Source organism: Petaurus breviceps, unplaced genomic scaffold (genome assembly GCF_028583685.1).
Source record: "Petaurus breviceps papuanus isolate PSGF00001 unplaced genomic scaffold, PetGlider_PUasm1.0 91041, whole genome shotgun sequence".
NCBI lineage: Eukaryota > Metazoa > Chordata > Mammalia > Diprotodontia > Petauridae > Petaurus > Petaurus breviceps.
In genome coordinates, this window is record NW_027187400.1 from 41,830,512 (window position 1) to 41,847,688 (window position 17,177).

General features: G+C 47.3%; 1 protein-coding gene across 1 annotated transcript in view; it reads right to left on the bottom strand.

Moving 5' to 3' along the window:
• RYR1 (ryanodine receptor 1) overlaps positions 1–17,177 on the bottom strand; it is a 91,334-nt gene that overhangs the window by 57,435 nt on the left and 16,722 nt on the right. The window contains exons 21-34 of the mRNA XM_069078519.1: positions 16,324–16,540; positions 14,269–14,373; positions 13,954–14,057; positions 13,503–13,586; positions 12,244–12,551; positions 10,997–11,199; positions 9,062–9,236; positions 8,428–8,636; positions 7,055–7,467; positions 6,438–6,570; positions 6,078–6,238; positions 2,973–3,138; positions 2,246–2,332; positions 648–874 (exon numbers count right to left, since the gene is read on the bottom strand). Coding sequence (XP_068934620.1) covers positions 648–874; positions 2,246–2,332; positions 2,973–3,138; positions 6,078–6,238; positions 6,438–6,570; positions 7,055–7,467; positions 8,428–8,636; positions 9,062–9,236; positions 10,997–11,199; positions 12,244–12,551; positions 13,503–13,586; positions 13,954–14,057; positions 14,269–14,373; positions 16,324–16,540 — 2,592 coding nt within the window. The remainder of the gene's footprint in view (positions 1–647; positions 875–2,245; positions 2,333–2,972; positions 3,139–6,077; positions 6,239–6,437; positions 6,571–7,054; positions 7,468–8,427; positions 8,637–9,061; positions 9,237–10,996; positions 11,200–12,243; positions 12,552–13,502; positions 13,587–13,953; positions 14,058–14,268; positions 14,374–16,323; positions 16,541–17,177) is intronic.

Genomic DNA, 17,177 nt, shown 5'->3' on the forward strand with positions numbered 1-17,177 from the left:
AGAGAGAGACAGAGAGAGAGAGAGAGAGAGAGAGAGAGAGAGAGAGAGAGAGAGAGAGAGAGAGAGAGAGAGAGAGAGAGAGAGAGAGAGAGAGAGAGAGAGAGAGAGAGAGAGAGAGAGAGAGAGAGAGAGAGAGAGAGAGAGAGAGAGAGAGAGAGAGAGAGAGAGAGAGAGAGAGAGAGAGAGAGACAGAGAGAGAGAGACAGAGAGAGACAGAGAGAGAGAGACAGAGACAGAGAGACAGAGACAGAGAGAGAAAGACAGGGAGGGAGGGAGACAGAGATATGGAGAGACAGTGAGGATAGGAGAGAGATTTAGGCAGAGGTAGACAGAAAGAGAGGGATTACAGAGAGAGACAGAAAGAGAAAGACAGACAAAGAGAAAGGGAGAGACAGATAGACACAGAAAGACAGAGACACAGAGAAAGAAACCAAGACAGAGACAGAGAAAAGGAAAGAAGGAGAGGCAAAGACAGAGGGACATGTCATGCACAATAGAGAGAAAACCAAGGGGGCAGAAATTGGTATAGAGAAACAGACACAAGCTTGAGGAGGGTGGGGAATTTGCGAGGTTCTCGGTTCCCCAGGGCAGGGGCAGAGGGTTTGGAGGGGTCTCCTGAGGTTTGGGCAGGGTGGGAGGGTGCTCACCGGTTCTCCTCAGGGATGTGCAAGGCCATCATGGTGAGTGGGTCCTCACACTGCACAGCCCAGCCCAGCCGGTCTCCTGCCCGGTGTGTCTCCACTTGTAGGAAGTGATTGGGCATCCTGCTCCAGGACACAGGCATGAGCATCTGCATCTCCAGGCGTGGGGGGCACTGCGGGGCTGGGTTCTTCCGTTCACTCAGGAACATGGCAGCTGACAGGGGCATGATGTTCTGATGGAGGAGAAGGAATGGGGCCGGGGGAAGCTGAGTGGTCTGAAGGTCAGTCATCGACAACACCATCCTTTCACTTCGCACACCAGTCAGACTGGACCGTGTTGTTCCTTACATCCCCCTGTCCTCCCAACCTCCCTGCCTCTGCTCACACTTTCCCCTGTATCTAGAGTGTTCTTAGCTATTCACCTGATCCTCCCAGGGTCAATGATGGCCTTCCATGAATGAGCAGATCTCTCTATCATTCATCCCATCCATGTATTACTCATTCCAGCCACTCAACATTCACTGCATTCTCACAGTATCTATCCATCACTTACTGACTCTATCCATCTAAACTCCTCTTATCCACTGACCAAACTTATCCATCCTGCCATCATTTACTGACATCATTCATCCCTCATCCTATTCACTGGCCATTCACTCCATCCATGTATCAATTATCCCATCCATTCATCCACCCCTTGGATTATCTATCTATTTATCTATATATCTATCTGGTCTGTCTATCCATCCATCCATCCATCCATCCATCCATCCATCCATCCATCCATCCATCCATCCATCCATCCATCCATCCATCCATCCATCCATCCATCCATCCATCCATCTATCTATCTATCTATCTATCTATCTATCTATCTATCTATCTATCTATCATCTATCTATCTGTCTGTCTGTCTACCTATCTGTCTCATCCCATCCATTTGGCCACTCACTCATCTATGAATCGCTGATCCCATCCAGCCAACATTCACTCACTGCATTCATCCCTCAGTCTATCCATTTGACCGCTCCTTCTATCTACCCATCATTCCTTCCACCCATCCATCGTTCCCTCATTTTATCCATTGGCCATCTACACCACTCATATATCATTTATTACAACCATATATCCCTCACTCTGTCTATCCATCTATCACTCATTTCATCCATTGATGACTGTCTCCACTCATGGTTCCCACACCTCAGTCAATTAACATTCACTCACTCCATCCATCCCTCAACCTATCCATTGGCCACTCAATCCATCTCTTTATCACTCCCTCAATCTGCCCCTGTCCTATCCATTGGCCACTCACTTCACCCATGGATCATTTACTCCCTCTATCCATCAATCTATCCATTCTTACCCCCTCCGCTGGCCACTCATTCCATCCACAGATCACTTTCTCCATTCCTTCACTCATTCATTCATCACTCACCCAACTTGCCCATCACTCATTTCTTCCATCCATTCAAAATTTCATCCATCCATTCCACTTCTTCCGGGAAACTCCCAACCACCCCTAGACCGCTGGGATCTCTCCCGCCTCGGAGGTCCTCCAGCACTTCTGTGTCTAAACACCACAACCCCTGCCCCATCATCACCTTCAGCTTTCCCAGTTCAAATTGCATAACATTTTGGTTGGTGGGCAGTACGAAAGCAGCTGGAAACAGCTTCGTGTTTGGCTCCACCTGGTGGAGAAAGCAGGGAGGACATGAGGAATGACCCACAGTTGGAGGGACAGCGTCTCCATCTGACAAGGTCAAAGGGAGGAGAGGAGGGAGAACCAGTTAGCATGTTTGAACTCCCTCAGGCTGGCCTCTGAAGAGCCCGAATCCTGGTCCCAACTTCCCTGTCATGCTTTGTTCCTTCTCACCAGCCCCTGGGCACAGCGGCTCATTTCTGTCTCTGCACTGTCCATTCCCAACACACACACCTCTCACCACCTCCCAGGTGTCTTCTTCCTCCACGGCCCAGGCAAGCATCCTCACTAGATCTGCTCTGGTCCCCCTCTTCCCTGCCAAGCTGTTCCAAATCCTCAATTTCTAGGTTTATATCTAACCTGGGGGACTCCTAGAGGATTTGGGGGGGATGGGAAGGGGGGTCATGGGGTTGAGTCTTGTCCTTGCAGCCAGATGTGAAGCTCACTTTTCTCCAGGAGCCATCCTGTGGTGGCCCCTGCTCAGCCTCCTCAATAGGGTAATGGGAGATAAGAACTAGGGGAGGCTCAGGAGAACTTGGAAATGGGTGGACTGATAAGGAAAATTCATTCATTTCATCTGATTGAATAGTTGGGGCGAGCAGTGGGAGACTCCTCGGAGCAAGGCTGACCTGGAAAAAGGTGTTGCTCTCTTTTCCATTAGCCGTGAAAGTCATGAGGCCAGTGGCCAGGTCCACCAGACAGCCGATGACCATGTCCGTGTGGCTAATTCGTCCTTGCTGTCCTGGGCTCACAAAGTCCCCGCCCCACACCATGTAGCAGTTACTTCGTTTCAGGCTAACCGAGAGAGAAGAGAGGGGGAGTCACTGCCCTGAGCCTCAGCCCCAACAGCTTCAAGATTCAGACCCCAACCTTGAACTGAGAGGAGTAAGGATCTAAGAGCAGACCTTTACTCTAGATACCTAGGATCCTGAAGCCCCTCAAACCTATGCCCTAACTCCAGAAATCATTCCAGGGATAGCTAGGTGATGCAGTGAATAGAGTACCAGCTCTGGAGTCAAGAGAACTTGAGTTCAAATCCAGCCTCAGACGTTTACTAGCTGGGTGACCCTGGACAAGTCACTTAACCCTGACTGCCTACTAAAAAACCCCAAATGAAACCAGAAATCATTCCAGAGATTCTCTGTCACATCTTGACCCCAGAGACATGCCCCTTCCTCTCCAAAAACATGAACTACGAGACCCAGAGTCCTGAGCACCTGAACCAAACCTGATCCCAGAGACCCAAGATTCTAATATGATTTATTAAAATCAAAGGAATTCGAGCTGGAAGGGACCTTGAAGGTCATCTGGTTCATTTCACAGTCTCTTCAGCCAGCATTTATGAAGTGCCTGCTGTATTCCAGGAATTGTGCCAAGCACCAGGGATACAAAGAAAGAAAAAAGTACAGTCCCTGCCTGTGATGAGCTTACCTTCTTACAGGGAGACAAGTAAATTACTGTGGCCATATCAGAGATTTTCGCTGTAAATGACATGTTGTGTTTGAGGAACAGCAGAAAGGCCAGTGTCGCTGGAGTGCAGCACGTGTGGTGGGAAGGTAAGAGGGCTTACCTTTACCCAAGATGTGAAGGGCTTTGAAAGTCAAATAGAGAATTTTCTATTTGATTCTGGAGGCAATAGGGATCCCTGGAGGTTATTAAATAGGGGAGTGACATTGTTGGATCTGGGCTTTAGGAAAATCACTTTGCAGCTGAATGAAGGATGGAGTGGAGTGGGGGGAGACCTGAGGCAGGCAGGCCCATCCACAGACTATTGTAATAGTGCAGGTGCAAGGTGACCAGAGCCTGGACCATGGTTGTAGAAGAGTGAGTGGAGAAAGAAGCCATGAAGAAAAAACAAGACTGGAAATATGGGGCAAGTGGGAACAAGGCGACAAGAATGAGGTGGAGGTGGTGAGCTTGGATGCCTTCACCAGCGAAGCTGGTAAGAGAGGCAGCTTTGGGGGAATAGAACTCATGCGCTCTGTCTTGGAGCTAAGTTTGGGATGCCTCTGAGACATTCAGTGTGGGATGCCCAAAAAGCAGCGGGTGATGCAGGCCTGGAGCTTGGGAGAGAGGTGAGGGCTGGAGATATAAATCTGGGAATCATCTGCTTAGAGGTAATAATTAAACCCGAAGGAGCTGATGAGATCACCAAATGAAGGAGCTTGGTGGGAGGAGAGAGGAGGGCCCAGGAACCCCTGGGGGATATGCACAAGCTAGTGGGCTGGACTGGGATGAAGGTCTGGCAGAGAATGAGGTAAACCAACGTGTTGTGGTCACAAAGTTTGGTCGTGAGTAAGAGTTGGGATTTGAACCTAGGGGCTCTAACTATCTTTTTCATGGTATCAAAGTCAGAGCTGGGAGGGGCCTTAGAACAGGGGATGTCAGAGCTGGGAGGGGCCTTAGAACAGGGGATGTCAGAGCTGGAAGGGGCCTTAGAACAGGGGATGTCTGGGCAAGAAGGGGCTTGGGAGTTATCTAGTCTGCTCCTCCCAACCTACCTTGTGGCTAACAAGGGTGACCATTGTCCAATTCAGCCTCATTCTCTGCTCCCTCCATGAAAGCCTTGCTCGGGGAACCTTCCCTGATCCCCTGGATTGTTAGTACTCTCATCCCCTCACACTTTCCCTTTCACTGCACTGATTTATATCTATGTCTCATGGTCCCAGGAGAACATAAACTTCTTGAAGACAGGGACAGCTGCTTTTTTCTGTCTGTAACCCTGGCACATAGTGGGTGTATAATAAATGCTTATTGGTTTGGATTGAAGTCTCCAGAGGGGGCGTCTGAAGGGATTTTGTCTGTTCATAAGGACAGGGGTGCAAGGATGGGACCGGGTAGGGAAAGGATTAAGATTTGAAGGCATCTCACAGGCAGTGAGACGGCATGGATTTAGCTCAGTGCCAGCCTGGAATAGTTTGTGGGGGACCTTCAGCCTCAAGGCTACGTGTGGCCTTTTGGCCCAGTCCAAGTTCTACAGAACAGATACTTTATTAAGGGGATTTGTTCTGTGAAGTTTGGTTTCAGTCAAAGGGCCACACTTGAGGAACTAGAGGGCCATGTGTGCCCTTGAGGCAGCAGGTTCCCCACCCCAGGATTAACCACTTAATAAATATTTCTTGCTTAAATGACTGGATATTCTCAAGGCTCTGTGTCTGTATTTCTGGCCCTAGTGCAACGTCTGGTAATACAGCAGGTGCTTACTGGGTGCCTCTTGCATTGAAATGGAGTGGGAGAGAGACCCTCATTGAACAGAGAGGAAAACTGAGGTTTGGGGACAAGATTATTATTGTGTCCCAAGTCCTGTGCACATAGTTGGTGTTTAGCCAACACTTGCTGAATTCAGATGCTGGTAGTTTTAGACCTGGAAGGACCTGAGAGATATTGCATTTCACTCCCTTATTTACTGAAAAGGAAATGGAGGCCCAGGCAGTAGGGGGCAGACCTGGGGGTTGATCCATACTCCCCTGTGACTCCGGACTCTTCCACTGAACCACATTCCCTCAATCCCTTCATTTTACAGATGGGGAAACTGAGACCCGCAATGTTAAATGAATTGCCTAAGGTCACCTAGCAATTCAGTGGAATGATTTGCCTGGTCTCCTCACCCAAAGCTCGGGGCTTTTCCCACTATCTGAGGCTGTGTTTCTGAGTTGTGTCTGCCCTCCCTTCCCAGTGCCTTTTGGCCCCTACATGCTCAAGCCTCAGAGCATCCAGATCTCTGGAGTCCTGACCTGTTGTGCACATTGCCTCGCTCATCCCCCATGGTCACCGTCACAGCCCGGACTTTGCTGAGGTCGAAATTCATGTCATGCTGGTGGTAGTCAGGGGTGACCCAGCCCACCCACACTGAACTGGGCTCCTGGCCCGCGAACACCCGGACCGAGTAGTAATACTAGGAAAAAGGAGAGATGTGGAATGGGGTGAGAGAGGAAGAAGAAGAGAAGGAGCCCTCTGAGCCCTCCAGCCCTTGACCAGTACTGGGGAATGCTGGGAGACCTGGGGGATCTCCATAGAATGAATTGGGAAAGTCCTATTAGAGAACCAGATTCTGGGGTCTCTATTGAGGTGTGACCTTCTCCCATAATACTCACCGTGGTGGTGTTGAGGATAATTTCAGGGTCATCCCTGTTGTCAGCAGGCACCACATCCCGAGGCAGTCGGGGCAAGGCAGGTGTGGCAGGCGGTTGAGACATCATGGCGGCCTTCTTGGCCTTGAACAAGAACCTGGGGGTGGGGGTGGGGATGGGAGAGGAGAGACACAAGAGCCCACACTTCCTTGTTTCTGTGCTTCTGACCATCATGTTCCCTGCTCCCTCCCCCCCCCCCCCCCAAAAAAAAAAGGTCCCACCAAGTCATCAACTTGAGAGAAGAGCTATCTTATCCACCTCAAATGCTGAGAGCCTCTTGGAATATTTTAGGATCCTTGGGGGTATGTCAGGGTGCCCAGTGCTGGAGACCCCTCTGAGTACACCATGCCAGAGTACAACGTTGAGACCATAGGATTTAGAGGGGCCTTGGATACCACCCAGCTCCACCCTCGCATTTTGTAGGTGAGGCTCAGAGAGGGCCACACAGCTAGGTATGAGCAGAGCTGGCATTTGAAATCACCTCTTCCATATACTTACAGTCCCCTTCCCACCTGATACCTCTGTTGTCTATGTCTTTGGGTTGAGATTTACTGCGCCAGACTGGGACCCACTGAACTCACCCCCTCTTCTTGCTCTTCTCAGTGGCAGCGTCCTTCTCGTTCTCAGCCCGGGCTGGGGACCCTCCTGCTGCCTCAGCCCCTGTCTGAGAAGGCCCCCCTGCTGCCCCATCTTTGGTGGGCCCCCCATTCCCATCTTTGTTCCCCTCAGCCTCGCCCGTGCGTCCTGCCGAACGTTGCAGCTGTTCATAGTCGGGGTCAGGCTCAGCTGCCCGGACCTCATCATCTCCGGGAGGCTGGGGGCCTGGCGGGGCCAGAGGAGTGGCCCCTGGAGTGCAGCGAAAGTGCTGATAGAACTGGACAGGGAGGCTCAGTCGCAGAAACATCATCTCCACCAGGCTATTCTGGGAGCCCCACGTGCGATGTGTCAGGCGCAGGCAGGGAGGCGTGTCCACAGTGCCATCCACTCGGGTCACCTGTGGAAGTGGAATTGTTATGGGATGGGGCATTAGACCCTTAGAAAATCCTTAGAGATTCAGGATAAACTTCCACCTGAAACCCTTCTCCAAGACCCCTCAGCTGGGAGTTGTTTCTTCTTGGCATCTGCCATTGAATTCCTTCGTATATTTCTGTATTAATTTTCTTTATCTGGGTTATACTTCTATATGTTCTTGTTGAATCCTTCATTGGAATATAAGCTCACTGTGAGTGGGGATAGTTTCCTTCTCTGTACTTCTATCCCCAAAGCCTAGCACAGTGGCTGACACACAGTAGGTGCTTAATAAATTTCTGTTGTTTGATAAGTTAGATCTATTTAAGAAAACCAGACTAAATACAACTAAGTCCTGATTAGTGCAAACAATGAATTATTTCCCTGGAAGTGGTCACATTATTCAAATTCCCATTGCCTATTTCCATTGGACTGAAGACAATGACCCTATTTTTTCATAATTATAACCCCAAATAACGTGAATTTGAAACATGCAACCACTTCATGGCAGTCATTGTTGGCACTAATTGGCACATAATTAGCCAAAGATGGAAAACAGTAAAAGTTAGCAAGGAAGGTACCAAACTCTACTTAGGTGTTTGTACTTCTCTAAATTTCATTCTAGAATTAATGTTCTGGAGCTGAAAGGGAATTCATAGTTTATCTAGGATGACTCTTATTTCAATGAGGAAATAGAGGCCCAGAGACGTTAGACCCCACACCCAATAAGTGGCAAAGGCAAGAGTGGAGCCCAGGTTCTCCTGAACTTCCTTCCCCTTACTGCTCTCTTATAGCAAGTGATGAGATTCATGTCCCCAGCCCAGCTCTTCTAACTCCCAGGTAATTCTATCCCACATTGATGACACAGGGGATCATCTGAGAAGGAGAAAGGCAGGAGAGGAGCTGGGGCATCTCTGGTCCTCTAGAGAGAATGGGGAGGTCTCACCTCATAGTGGGGATGATCTGGGGGCATAGGTTCAAACTGGGGCAGACTCTTGCTGAACCAGGTGGTGACAGGACGCTGCATATTGATGGCGAAAGGTTCAAAGCCCTCCTGGAGTCCACAGATGGTGAAATAGCGCAGAGATCCCACATCCTGGCCTAAATTTAGGCGTCCCACCTGGCCCAGGCCCAGGCTGCAGACAGGGAGGAATCCTGGGTGGGAGAGAGCATGAGAGGGTGAGAGGGGCACAAGGGTGGGGGATGAGGACCACAGGGGGTTCAGAGGGTAGATTATAGTAACTCCCAGGCGTTTAAGTTTACAAAACACTTTCTTTATAACAACCTCTGTGAGCCACAATGAGAACACGTATTTACATAGCACTTTAAGCTTTGCAAACACGATCCATTTTATAGGAAACCTGGGAAGGAGGTGCCAGTATTGCCCCTATTATACATACGAGGAAACAGAGGCAGACAGAAGTTAAATGCCTTGCTCAGAGATTGTGTGTCTGAGCTGGGATTTGACTTGTTTCCTCCTGACTCCAAACTTGGTGTCCAACCACTACTGGTCCAAGGGAGATGTAAGAGCTGTGGATATAAGTGGAGGCTGCGAGAGGGGTTAAGATGGGCATCCTCACCATCCCCGATCTCTATTTCCTTGAAGGCTGTCTCTGAGCCTGAGTCAGACATGAGCACTTCCCCATTGAGGGTGAAAAGGATGGTGTTCTCCGAGAGGTCAATCATACATCCAACCACATCTCCCGGCTGCCAGGGTCGCCCAAACGGTTCGCTGCCCATGTGCCAGCGCTGCCCCTATAGACATGCAGAATGAGGGGCAGCCAAGGATAAGAAAGAGCATCAAGAGAAACACGGAAACAGAGACATCCAGGGAGAAACACAGAGAAAAGGTATCACATTATACGTGTGTAGATGTATACATAGACAGAGGACACAGGGTGAGTTAAATGTGAAGGGATGATATAAAAAAATAAAATTAAAAGGTGAGAAGGAGAGGGGGAGAGATAGAATGGGATGGATTATCTCAAATAAAGGGGGCAGGAGAAGGGTGCTACAATGGAGGGGAAGAGCAGGAAGGTGAAAGGGAATGAGTCAACTTTACTCTCATTGAATTTAGCTTAAGGAGGAAATAACATACACACTCAATCGGGTCTCTTACCCAACAGGAAACTAGGGGGGAAGGGGATAAGAGGAGGGATGATAGAAGGGAGGGCAGATGGGGAGAGGGTAGTTAGAAGCAAACACTTTTGAAAAGAGACAAGGTCAAAGGAGAAAATAGAATAAATGGGGGGGTGCAGCACAGGATGTAGAGAAATATAGTCTTTCACAACATGACTATTATGGAAATGCTTTGCATTACTATACATCTATAACCTATATTGAATTGCTTGTTTTCTCGATGGGGGTGGATGAAAAGGTGAGAAGGGAGAGAATATGGAACTCAAAGTTTTAAAAACAAATGTTAAAAAATTTTTTTACATTCAACCTAGAAATAAGATATATAGGCACTGGGGTATAGAAATCCATCTTGCCCTACAAGAAAGTAAGGGTGGTGGATTTAGGGGGAATATAAGAGAGGGCAGAAGGGGTATTCAGTATGTTTGCCATCTTGGGGTGGGGAGGGGGTAGGGGAGAGATGGGAAGAAAATCTGTAACTCAAAATCTTTGGAAAATGAATGTTGAAAACTAAAAATAAATTTAAAAAATAAAAGATATTAGAAGAAAGGGGAAGATCCTTAGTATTACCTCTATTTTGGGACATTCTCTGCTCTTTCCCTTAAAATCAGGGGGAGAGGAGCATATTGTCTCTATGTGTTTGTCTATTGTTGTCTTCAGCAAAAATTTGGATAGATGGATGGGTAGATTAGTAGCTGACTGACACAATAAGAGCATATCATAGGGTGAGTAGTTTAAAGAGTTTAGTTGAAGGATACATATATGAAAGGATGTGTGAATGAATAAAAATTTGGGTGAATGAATGAATCAATAGAGAGGTGGGTGAATAAATGAAAAGTTGGGTAGATGGATAGAGGAATGAATCAATGAAAGAAAATTTGGAAGACTAGTTAGGTGAATAAGTAGATGAATAAATCAATAGATGGGTGGATGGATGAATATTCATAATTAAATAGAGAGATAGCTAGAATTGCCTTTTGTTTTTTTGTGATGTTTTCCTCTAGGTTCTGCATCAAAGTTCATTTTGAAAGGAGATGTCTGTGGTCAGCATTGAGAGGAGGAGGAAGAAGGAGAGAGGAATGATGGTTCATAGGGGCCATCGTGATTGTCTTAGGGAAGGCTATGGAATGAGGATGGTCCTATCTTCTGAAGTAGGACAGAGAAGAAGAGGGATTTCTCCTTGGGAGAAGTCAGATAGACTGAGGATTCATCTGGGGGAAAGGTGGGTGGATGACAGGCCAGACACAGAACAGGACTATAGCAAGCCTGGGGAGAAGAGTCTCCTTAGAGGAAATGTCAGTGGCTATGGTACAGGTTAGGGGTAAGTTGAGTTTAGGAGAATGCTGTAGGGGCAAGGTGGGAGGGCAGAAGACACTCACTCGGTGGCCATTGAAGACATAAGCCAAATCATCTGCTCCCAGTTCCACATCTGGCCGAAGTTCTGGACGGGCCCAGCCCACACGCATCTCTCCAGTGGTGACAGCCTCAAACTCAAAATACCAGCGGCCACTCTGAACTGCATAGGTACGTTCTGCCCGGAAGATGCGCACTCGGTCCCCACTTGACTGACTCTCCACTTGGCCTGGGGGCAGGGAACACCAAGGAGGGAGATGAGTCAGAGGGGATAGAGCAGTCAAAGGAACATAATGGGAATGAGTTGGGTAAAGGAGAAAGAGGTTTCCTAGGATTTTGGTGGGGGGGCAGTGAAAAGGGTCGTCCTGAAGAGAGGAGGGGTGACCAATGTCTCACTCTCTCCTAACTTGAGCATAAATGGTCACAGAGGCAGAAAGAGTGACAGAGACAGGGAGAGAGCTGGAAAGAGATATAGGGATGGAGAGAAGTAATCACTTGTTGAATTGAATTAAAGATATAGAGAAAATAGGAATGAGAAAAGCAAACAAGAAGAAAAAATGAGGATAGGAAGAAAAAGAGGGTAGAAGAGAGAAAGGCAGTTAAAAAGAGAAAGAGAGATGAAGGGAGAGAAAAAGAGATGGGAAGGGAAAGAGAAAACACCAAGGAAAGAAAGAGGGATAAAAAGAAAGAGAAAAAATTGAATCAGAGACCAAAAGAGAGAAAATGGGAGAGAGGAGGAGGAGGAGGAGGAGGAGAAAAAGGAGAAGAAGAAGAAGAAGAAGAAGAAGAAGAAGAAGAAGAAGAAGAAGAAGAAGAAGAAGAAGAAGAAGAAGAAGAAGAAGAAGAAGAAAGAAGAGAGAAAGGGAGAGAGGGAGAGAGAGACACACAGAGAGAGACAGAGAGAAAAAGAGAGAGAGAGAGAGGGGGAGAGAGAGAGAGAGAGACAGAGACAGAGAGACAGAGAGAGAGAGAGAGACAGAGAGAGAGAGAGACAGACAGAGAGAGAGAGACAGAGAGAGACAGAGAGACAGAGACAGAGAGACAGAGAGACAGAGACAGAGAGACAGAGAGACAGAGGGACAGAGAGAGAGACAGAGAGACAGAGAGAGAGAGAGACAGGCAGATAGGGAGGAGAAAAAAATAGAGGGTAGAGAAAGATGGACCCTCTTTGGTTTAGTTAGAAAAAAAACTGAGGCCATTTGCTGGACTACTGAATCCTAAAGGTGAATCATGAAGAGAGGAGGTAAGAGACCTAGGGTTGAGGGTCACTCACTGGACTCCTGGTCAGGTGGCTCAATGTTGTAGCCATAACCCAAGAGGGTGCGTACAGCTTGGCAGAGGCTGTCTCGGTTGCTACGCTTGGTGGCCTCATCCAGGAGGCGGTAGGGAACAAGCCGGGGGTTCCTCCGGGCAGGGATGTCTTGGACAGCACTGTAGCTCCAGCCTTGACCCACACGGTCTCTTGCCCACACATTGTGCCCATTCTCAGCCAGCCGGTCAACAAGCGTTGTCTGTGCTGGTGTTAACCGCACATGACTCAGGTCCAATGGAGCCGGCTTGTACCGATTACTCATCATGTACCTGTGGAGGCCAAAAAGGACTGAGCTCTAACCCTTGACCTTCTGGCCCCCCTTTGTCTCTGACCCTGTTACTCATGACATAACTTTAAGGGAGTATGACCCAGAACTGAGCAGGTATCCCTTCCATAGCATTCCTGACAAGTGCTCTCAGCTTAACCCACCATTTCCTAGGGCAGGCAGCCCATTCCATTTGGGAATGGCTCCAATTGTTAGTCAATAAAGAAACTTTTTCTGACATCAGGCCCACACCTGCCTTGAAGCAACTTTCCCCCATCCCTCTGAGGCTCCTGGTTCTTCTCCCTTGGGGCCAAATGGTTCCAGGAGACAACCCTTCAGATACTTGAGGGTGGCTCTCACATCATCCCACCCCAACCTCTTTTCTAGGCTAAAGGTCCTCACTTCCTTCAACTGATTCTTACATGCCCTATGGTCACTAATTCTCTCGCCATCCTGGTCTCCTTCCTCTGAATATCCTCCAGTTTTTCATTGGCCTTAAAAATGTGCTGTCCAAAATAAAAGATCAGTCTCTAGATGTATCTGGTCTGAGTAGGGCCAAGTACAGGGCTGCTACCACCTCCCTTGGCTGTGGCCTTCTTGAATACAATGGCTTAAGGTTATGATGATGTTCTTGGCTTTCAATGATTGCTGACCAGTTGGCTGACAATATTGTTTCATCTGGAGTCTGGAGTTCTGTAACACCTTGTAGGGATAGCCATCCTTCACCAACCTGTCTACACCCACGCGGTTAAGTTTTGGGATCCAGACTGAAGACGTTTTATTTCTCTTTTATATTTTATCTTTGTAGATCTGATTATTCTTGCCTGCTAAGACCTCTGTGGACCCTTGAGCCTCTAATACCTTCCCTCTGGCCCTCTGATCCCTTGCCTCTGACTTTAACCCTCTCTCCCAGTCCCCCTTCCCCATGCCTTACTCCAGGCTGCTCCAAACTCACGTCTTGGGGAGTTTTGTCTTCTTGAGGTTCTCCTCAGCTTTCTCATCAGCCATGCCTACATGGCACCCCAAAGCCAGCAGGGTCCTAGAGAAGGAACAGGGGTCAACCCTTAAGCCCATCCCTCAGATCCACACACTTCCCCACTGTATTTTGTCTAAGATCTCTCCTGATATATCTTGAGTTCTCTCTGACCCAGTCTCTGCCTCTATCTCTGTCTCAGTCTGTTTTCCTGTCTCCCCGTCACTTTCTCTCCCCTCTCCCTTCCCTCTCCTCTCCCACTCCATCTTTGCCCTCTTTCCCTCACAATCTATTTCTTGGTCTTTCCCTACCCCCTAGATCTCAGTTTGTCTCTATTTCCCTTCTTGTCTTTGCCTCTCCTTCTCCTAGTCTGTGCTTTCCCTGATCTCTCTTTCAGCCTCCATATCTCTGTTCCCAGTTCTGGGCTCCTTACTTGAGTGTCTCCCCTGACATCTGCAGATTGTAGTTTCTCTCAGGCTCTGGGAGGCTGTGAAAGTCCACCAGGCATGGGTGAAGCCGTTTGTTATCATCCCGCACCTAGTTTGGGGGAGGGAGTGTCATTGGGGTAGTCAGAAGTCACTTCCCAGATTCCAGTCAGGATCGTATCCTAGCTTCTATCCTTCCTTTCCTCCTAATTCTTATGCTTCCATGTCCATAGGGACATCCTTCCCTCTATGATGGGAAAATCCTCCCTCCTCCCAGGGCCAGTTTAGGCTTTTTGGTCTCACTACAGCCAGCCCTCCCGCACCGGGCCATAGGTCCATCCTTGCTCGATGCGAGTTAGAGCCCAGAGCTCATGGATGTTCTCTGCCAACTTCTCGCGGATCCGTTCCAGGTGAGGCGGCAGAACAATCTTTGAGGGAGAAATGTCCATATGGAGTCATGGGTCTTCCCCTGGTGTGACACCCACCTCCCCTTGGTGTCAAACCATCTCCCTCCTTTTTCCTGTTTCCTAGGCTAAGGGACCAAATCACCTGTTCCTAATCAACTCTAAACACTAGTTATAAACTCCCATCAGCCAAGAACAGAAACACCCCCCTCCCCAGCTACTCTTCTTACCCACTCCAAGATCAATGGGAATTTCTTTTAAGTATTCTATTTCCTCTTCTGTTAATCTAGAAGATTTCTATTTTTGTAAATATTCATTCATTTTGCTTGGATTGTAGTTTTTACTGGCATATAATTGGGCAAAATAATGACTTAAATTGTTGCTAATTTAATAATTGCTAATCCTAATAATTGCTTTAATTTCATCTGCACTGGTGGTGTATTCATCCTTTTCATTTTTGATACTGGTAATCTGATAATCAACTTAAAAAATCAAACTAACCAATGGTTTTTTCCCTCCATAAAACCATCTCCTAATTTTATTTATTAGTTCAATGATCTTTTTACTTTCAATTTTATTAATCTCTCCTTTGATTTTTCAGGATTTCTATTTTGGTGTTTTGTTTTGGTGTTTGGTGTTTGGTTTCCATAATTGGGGATTTTTCATTTGTTCTTTTTCTAAATTTTTTTTGTTACATCCATTGATCTGATCTTTCTTTTTATTGATGTATGCATTTAGAGATACAGTTTCCCCCCTCAGTACTTATTTGGTTGCCTCCCACAAATTTTAATATGTTTTTTCATTGTTGTCATTCTCCTTTAATGAAATTACTGTGTTTTTTCCTATGATTTGTTCTTTGACTCACTCATCCTTTAGAATTAGGTTATTTAGTTTCCAATTAATTTTTAATCTATTCTTACACAGCTCTATTGAATGTAATTTTTGTTGCATTATGGTCTGAAAAGGGTGCATTTAAAATTTCTGCTTTTCTGCATTTAGTCGTGGGGTTTTTATGCCCTAATACACTTTTTTTTTGTGATGGTACCATGTACAGCTGAGAAAAAGCTATACATACTCCTTTCTATTTCTATTCAATTTTCTCCAGAGTTCTATCATATCTAACTTTTCTAAGATTCTATTTAGCTCCTTAACTTCTTTTGCATTTATTTCTTTTGTTTATCTTATTTATTAAGTTGAGGTCCCCTGATCAGTGGGGATTTCTAAGGATCTTTGTCTCTAGCAAGGAAAGATCAATGGACAGGGCATGAATAAAACTTAGCGCTGGAATGAGCCTTAGAGAGCGCCTAGTTTGACCACATTCTATTACGGAGAATGATACTGAGGCCCCAAGAGATCAACCAGGGAGCACAGACCCTCCTGAGGACCCAACTATAGGGTCTTTGGTTCCTAATCTGTGATGTTGCTACAGCTTCCTTCTCTGGAAGGACAAAGAAGGAGATGAATGAGTTCCTTAGAGGCTCCAATTCTTTCTTTCCCTGGATATTGTACCATAGGAACAGAGATTTAGAGCTGGGAGGAAACTTGGAGGCCTTCATTTTACACATCTGGAAACTGAGTCCCATGGAGGTGAAATGATTTGCCCAAAGGCTGGGTAGATTGTGGGGCTGAGTCCTCACTTGGCACTCACAGCCCACAATCTCCTAGCCCTACCCTCCCAAATTTCTTAGGTCTTCATTCATCTCTTTTATTTCATCTACTGGGTGACCCTGCTGCCCCTTCCCCATTCAATTCAATTTAACAAGCACTAATTAAAGCACCTACTATGCCCTCAGACACTGTACTAGATGCTGGGATACAAAGACAAAAAATGAAATGTCCCTGCCCTCTCTAAGCTTCCACTCTTTGCACTATGATTTGGGTGATGCCCATAGACTGGGTCTGCCCTTAGCTGTTCTCTTCCTCATAATGCCTCCTGTCCCACTGCCTCGCAAGCTCACTGCCCCCGCAGTTTACCTGGACAGTGTCCACAGGGCAAGGCACAAAATCGGTATGGGACAGGCAACAGGTAGGTCCCAAGAGGTGAGGCCCATGGGGTCCTTCCCGACGGTACTCCTTGATGGGCTCTAGTCGAAGGCGCTCTCGGGGCAGTAAAGCCTCATGGCATGGGGCATAACCCGGTGGGGGGAGGAATTTGAAGTCTCCATGGCGACCACCCAGGAGAAACCGTACCCTAGGTCAGAGGAGAAGGAAGAGGAAGGAAGGGGACATAGGGGTCACAGGGTACCTTGAAAGAAGTGTCTAAGGTGGGATAGTGGGGGGTGGGAAGGGGATTTAAGAGTGGAGGAAATGGAAAGGGATCCTGGGAGATAAACAGTCATAGCTCCCATTTCCCAAGCATGAAGGTTTAACAAGTCTTTTCCTCAAAGCAACCTTGGATAATAGGAATATTCTTTACACCATTTTATAGGGGAGGAAAATAAGGCCCAGAAAAGTGACTCTCCTGTCACACAGGATGTCAGAGCTAGAATTCGAACCCAAGTCTAGCAGCTCAAGGTCTAGGTCTGCCTCATATACCTCACAGGAAGTGGTGAGAGAATAGAAATGGTACCCTTATAATTTCACCATATGCCCCAAAGAGGTATGAGAAAGGGCCCCCTCCCTGCTTCTTTTCAGAGGGCAGGGTCTGTGGTGTGGAATGTTGAATGTTACATCAGGGTTGGCCGATATATTGATTAGTTTTTTTGAATTGCTTCTCCCCTCCCCCCATTTTTATTCCTTTTAAGGGACAGTTCTCTGGGAAGTGGAGCAGAGAGGGTACATTAGGAAATAGAGATGCTACAAAAGCCAAAGACATCAACAAAACTACT